The sequence below is a fragment of the Rhipicephalus microplus genome, chromosome 9 (genome assembly GCF_043290135.1).
Source record: "Rhipicephalus microplus isolate Deutch F79 chromosome 9, USDA_Rmic, whole genome shotgun sequence".
NCBI classification, from domain to species: Eukaryota; Metazoa; Arthropoda; class Arachnida; order Ixodida; family Ixodidae; genus Rhipicephalus; species Rhipicephalus microplus.
This window is the reverse complement of record NC_134708.1, coordinates 97,716,273-97,722,513: the sequence shown is the minus strand read 5'-3', so window position 1 is coordinate 97,722,513 and position 6,241 is coordinate 97,716,273. Positions and strand designations below refer to the sequence as shown.

The window sequence follows — 6,241 nt, the reverse complement described above, 5'->3', positions numbered from 1 at the left end:
TGACAGCCTTGTTTTTTTATATGCTCAAGTGAATGCACATGAAAGTGACTCCACGAGCACCAACACACGTGTTAAGGCGTCTACATAATATAGCAGTGCCATGCAACCAATTCAACCACGCAAACAGTTACACTATGAAACGGAAGACCGAGTGCCTTCATTCTCGTTGCGGAGCCTTAACTGCGCCAATGGAAGTGAAAGAAACTAACACTAAACACTGTTCGCGGCTCGTCCATACAATTATGCAAGCGTCGAACCCCTCTTTCCGAGGATGATATTGTGATACGAACCCAAAGAGCATTGCTCAGAATCAAATTGTGTAGGAACGTTCTGGGAAATAAACCATTTGAGGTAAAAACCACTCGAAGGGAGCTCATAACAAAAAGCACGAAGTACTTTTCACTGGAAGGTATTATTGCGTCCATACATACACAAAAAGTTCGATTTTCACAGGCATGCAGCGAATAGCCTAAGTTTTTATTCATTCGTGTAACTTTAGCGATGCGTGTTATTGTTGTCCATAAACCTATTTCACGATGTATTACATGTGCGCATTAACATGAGCCTCACATAATACGAAGGTTCGTCCTGATGGCAATAGCCACAACATTTTTTTTGCACTTCCGCAGGCATTTGATGCTGACCATGATACGCGTTCCCGATGCCGTCGTGGTCGACCTGTTTCGCGCCCTTGAGAGGAACCAGACCATCTTTATGATTGAATTCAGTGGTATCACTTTTAGCAAGAGGAACGCCAAAGCTCTAGGGCGATTGGTTGAACTCAACCGAGCGTTCGTTTCTCTCACCTTCGATCTTAGACAGAGTGATCCCCGCGTTGACCGCATGATTCAGTGCCGCGCTATCATCCGGGAACTGAAGGAGGCACTTCGCAAGAACCGCTTCCTCATCACCGTGAGCGTGAACACAGGAAATGCTGATCCCTCCTGTGAACCTGCCATCAAGCATTTCAGCAGGCGAAACTCGGTGAGCAGTCAAAGTATCTCTCTTGAATTGATTTTGAGATGCGAAGAGACATTTCTCATGGTAGCGCGACTTACTACGTATGTGTGGGCGAAGCTTCCGGCCTCGTTGAGTGCTGTGCAACTGTGATTGATGCCTGGAATATATACATCAATCGCGGTCAGGCTCGCGGTCCAGTTCTTCGTGTTAAACGAATGTCACGGTAATAGCAGCTTCTCCACTACTGACACTCTGCCACAGCATACGAGGACTTGGTGAAGGGCAACAAACGTGAACGTCTTTTCTACCGTGGTGTTCCCCTAGTATCACGCTGAACCAAAATATCAGTTATTTATTAGTACGCATAGTGTGCAAACCTCGGACTAACACAAGAAAAAGAAGTAGACAGAAAGAGCGCAACCTAACAATTGACCTTCAAACAGGTTAATACAAGCTTTTTTTCCAGTGTCACAGGAAAAAAGGATATGGAGAGAAGATGAACCAGAAGTGTGGAAGCTTCGTTAGTTGCTGCGTAGCCTTATTTGCAAGTTTTTTTTCTGCGCGCGAACATAGAAATAGGGACAGTGTAGACAGAGCGCTGACTTCCAACTAACTTTATTTCGGAGAGCGGCGAAATATATGCGTTGAAAAGGACTATGCAGAACAGGAAGATGAACAAGCTTAATCAATGGGTCAGTATCAAGACACGTGTGACGAGTCCTCGGTTGCCTAAACGCCCAGCAAGGCAATCACGTTCTAACTCTGATGAAGCAACAGATGGGGAGATTTTTCAGTTATTGAAGCGCAAAAAGTACATCCGCTAGGTAATGTTGTTTTTACCCTGTTCCTTTTTTTCCTATGTTTACGCGCTGAAAAAACTTGTAAATAAAATGAACTACTGTTAGTTTGGCCTCCTTTTGCCTACATGGTTTTTTTCCTGTGTTCCTCTGTCATTTGCGCACTCTTCCCACATTACGTCATGTCATGCACCGACTCACCCAACAAGAAGCTCTTCTGAGATGTAAGCTATGTCTGTTTATTCTCTGATCTACTCCATCATTGCGTAGCACCTGCCATTTTTCGTTCGAGAGGACGCGTCATCACTGCCAAGGTACACCTAAATGTGGGTATACAGCAGGAGCAATAAAAGTTGTGGCTATAAAATTTTCAAGGTATTTTAAAAGTACATGCAAGTTTCTTTGAGAGTTTGAAATTAGTTGCAAACTTGCTTTAGTGTTTTTTGTTTTCGTTTTTAGTTTGTTCTACAAATGTACTACGTTTAATATATGCTTCATGCAGAGCATTGCAGCTTTGCGCAGAAGTAGTCAGAAATGCTTTACAAAGTCGGACATAAGTAGTTAGTGTACAACAAAAACTACATCTGTTTTTGTACCTTTGGCAGTCTATCACCGGAATATGCACTAGAATTTTCTGTCAACGTGTCAAAAATATCAAATTACGTTTTTAACAATGAGTGCAAATTCTAAAATAGAATTTCTGGGGCAAAATATTTCAAGAGATCACAATGGTCGTTTTTGACTCTGTAGTCTGTCTCTGGTGTCCGTAATCACTATGACACGAAATTAAAAAAACAAATAAAAATTTATATCTGGGATCAAACGAATCTGAAGCCTGGGTCACCTACGTGGTAGACCAGTATTTTACCACAGGACCATGCAGGTGCTTGAAACACCTTCAAAAAAACAACCTATACAAGTTTGATGCTGAAAAAAAAACAATGTTAGTATATTTAATATAGCGTGGCAGAAGTGTGAATGAACAATCGGGCACCACACAATCCATATAGCATATTAGGTGTCCCTAAGATATTTATTCTGTGACTCGTTGGTCTTTGAAAGGTTCCAACTCATCAGAAAAGGCACATTCATAAGTCACCATCGTCATCAGACACAGCACTAAGAAAGTGCACACAGATGTTGTAGGTGTGTCGCAGACTCACAGGTGCCACAGTTTTCCCAGAAAGACGTACAGTGGCATGCTGGATGCTTACCTATTGAACGAAAATTGAGTTTTAGCGTAACGGGTACCTCACAGTCTGGTGTGCCAAAAAATCTCATAAGGCCACCCGTGATTCCTTCCTTGAGCACCTCAATAAAGCTTTCTCTCTTCCTATTTCATACAACTTTCTCTCTCTCTCTCTATTTCTCAATATGGCATCACTAAAGCATAAGATAACGACCGTGTGTCACGCACTGCAAATAACGTAATAATTGCGTCTTTTGAAGCCTTACACCCATTACCAATTACCCAGCCTATAATTTTCATCAGCCACGCACCCAACAAACTGCACACGATTATTGGCGGATGTGTAGCTGTTACCTTACTTCTCCACCAAACAATAAATAATGGCACATTGGGTGTTCCCCACTTGGCAAAAAGTATAGTTTGTGGCATGGTGAGAACTTCTCCCGTATAGTTGTATTAGTAGCCTCAAGTTATTTGGCAATGGGCTTCAGAAATGCCGTTCTTTTCAGCTACCGCTTTCACTACGCTACGATTTCCGCGCTAGCATGGCATTTTTGGACGAAAGGAAGTGACACCGCATCCTGGCTTTTCAGACTCGCTGGTTGCTTTGGTTGTTGATGCATCATATCTTTCAGCTAAATGAAAAAAAAAACTGCTGTTACGTGTATGAATGCAACTGATGAGCGAATCTCTTTGTCATTGGACTCAAAGAAATTGTGCCTGATGTCTCTGCTGGCTTTAATGAAGCGATTGGATGGGGAGCTGGTGGTTAGAACGTTTGATGCGCTCGGCGGCGGGAGCGAATGAGCAAGTGAGTGTGGCGCAGGCGCCGCAGCGTGAGCCATCTGCAGGGACCACGCACTTGTCGTTTTTCTCGGTGCGCTTGCCTGGCGCAGGGAGCTTCGACGGCGAAAGTGGTTACGGCGACAGAGAGAGGGGTGTAGTTCAGGACTAAAAAGCTTCGCTTCTCATAACTATGGTGTTAAGTTCCCGTTGTTTTGCCTTTTTACAAACTGAACCTGAACTCACGTAGTGTAACACATTCTGTTTCATGCCTGGCCAAGGTACTATGCGACGCCGCTTCTTGCAAGTTTTCTGACCTGAATAATGCCCAGCTAAGGCACTGCCATGGTAGTACGCTATGGAATGTTTGCGAAGTTTCCGAGGAATAACCACTCGAAATGGCGATTCTGTATAACGATCGTCAACTTAGAGGGAAATACCGGAACAAGAGGCCTCCTTCTCAAACACATAGTAGTCGTTACCCTCCTATAAAATATAGTATGTAGTTTGCTTACATTGTTCGACGAACTCGTGTGCTTTTGTGATTTCTACGTCTTCGTTTTCATTTTACATTCGAAAAGAACAAAACTACTGTGGGCTTAAAAGTGCTACTAATTGACATGCGGTCACGGAAAACTTGTTCCAATTACCGCTCGCTACATATTGCAGGCGCTCATCAACCAAGCCGTGCGGTTTGTCAATGGCTCCATGGACAAGAGCGACGCACTGGCCTTTGAGCTCTTGCAGCACTGTGCATCGGTGTCGATAAGGATGGAAACGTATGCCGGCATCTCCATGGAGGCTGTGCTGGAGAAGATTGCCGAGGCTCGCCAGAGGCTCGCTTTGAACTACTTCATCCTCACGGGTGTCGTCAAAGTCGAAATTGTGTGCCAGCGGAGTCGCAAGGCAATAGAGGAACAGGTCACCTTCCTCGACGATATCGGCAGGGTATTGCAGGCGCACGTCTGCTCCTACCTTGGCTTGACCGATGTCATGGACATATGAGGTTATGTACTCTTAATTTTTTATCGTTTTTATTGTTTTACCCTCGATCAACTGATAATGACTCAACCATAAAACAAATTGCACGCAATATCAAAGCACCATCGAATATGTTTTAAGCATATGGCCACATCAGAAAGGCGTCATACCCTGCGCATTTTTTAATATTGTCGTAGTTGCATCAGGCAATCATTTTAATGACTCCTTTATGAACCTAGTTAGTATCGGCTAAGGCTATTGCATATTCTGTCATTCGTTATGCAACAACTTTATGCCCACGCACATCATATCAACAAGCTCGACTTTCGAACTTCATGCATTCTTTATGGGAGTATATTATAATTTAAGTTTTTTTTTGTTTTAGAACCAATGTGGATGTTTTAACTTTGCCCTGTAACACAGGAACAATTAAGCAGTGCCAATTTATTCCACACAACACGCGCACAGAACACGAGTGCATACGTACTCATAACTAGTTTTGTTGAGAGAATGCTTGGCCATGTGATTTGACGAATTTTTCGACAATGAATGCAGTAATACGAATGCCTTCAAAATTTTGACAGTGTTCTCAACTGCTTTGCTATTGTTATGGTATGTATCACTTTTTAGTCACCACTGCATACTCAAAATGCATGTTTCACAGGAGTCTGCTCTCATATTCTCATCTGATGTATCTTAACTAACGTGACGTTATTCGCGATGACCATTTGTCATGTGTTATACTTCTTTTTTGTCCTTGTGGTATTGGCATCTCTGTAGCAGTAAGACAAAAACATTGTTGCAAGTTTGCTTTTTCACAGACTTTCGTTATGTTTTAACCTGTGCGTATTACTGAGCATTGCCCCTTTTTTGTGTAAACAAGTAAAGTCAGTTTGCGAGAAGCGTTGTGTGTTAGGTCGTTTCATTTTAAACAAGATATTAAAGACGATAGTTTTCTTGGGATACTTCAACGCAGATATTTCGCCTCTCCGTCTTTCTCTGTTTGTCTGTCTGTTACTCAATTCAGACAACCCGCAAAAACTTACGCCTTTGCTCAACACCCAGCCATCTTGATCTGGCAGCTGTGCTCATATGTTTCATATCTGAGGCGCAGAATAAATACCTAAGCATCAAGTGGCGTGCTTTATCACTGCAAAGTGCACCGATGCGTAGTTACAAATGGCCTGGTGTTTTTTACGGTGCGCTGAAAACGCGATGGTGTGCTCAAAAAGTGAGTGTTTCTTATGCTTTCCTAAGACGAAATTGTGCTGCCACCTCCCAGTGGCTGAGTGTTCTACATGAGATTTTGTTTCCCGACGACACTGCGAGGTGGCGCCCATAGCTCACTCAGCGTAAGATCCCTATATATATATATATATATAAAGGTAGTGACAACTAAACGCGCGCCTTCTGGAGGGGTCGAAGGAGCAGCGCTAGCAGACGACGCTCCGCTCGCTCACGTGCATTTTGCGGACGGCTGAAACCGCTCTCAGTGCGCGTTTGAACCGGTTAATTATTGCCCTTTGTGGCG

At 43.3% G+C, this 6,241-nt stretch overlaps 1 protein-coding gene across 1 annotated transcript; it reads left to right on the top strand.

Moving 5' to 3' along the window:
• The first annotated feature begins 635 nt into the window (after positions 1-635).
• Positions 636-5,687, top strand: LOC142771423 (uncharacterized). The gene is made up of 2 exons (XM_075872903.1): positions 636-984; positions 4,399-5,687. Exons 1-2 carry the CDS (start codon positions 637-639, stop codon positions 4,732-4,734), a joined length of 684 nt encoding a protein of 227 aa, XP_075729018.1. The 5' UTR covers position 636; the 3' UTR covers positions 4,735-5,687.
• The last annotated feature ends 554 nt before the right edge of the window (positions 5,688-6,241 follow it).

Excerpts from the sequence above, each read along its gene's own strand:
- LOC142771423 (XM_075872903.1), top strand. The coding sequence starts at position 637 with ATGCTGACCATGATACGCGTTCCCGATGCCGTCGTGGTCGACCTGTTT. Across the intron at positions 985-4,398 it reads ATTTCAGCAGGCGAAACTCG|GCGCTCATCAACCAAGCCGT; the intron begins GTGAGCAGTCAA and ends TACATATTGCAG.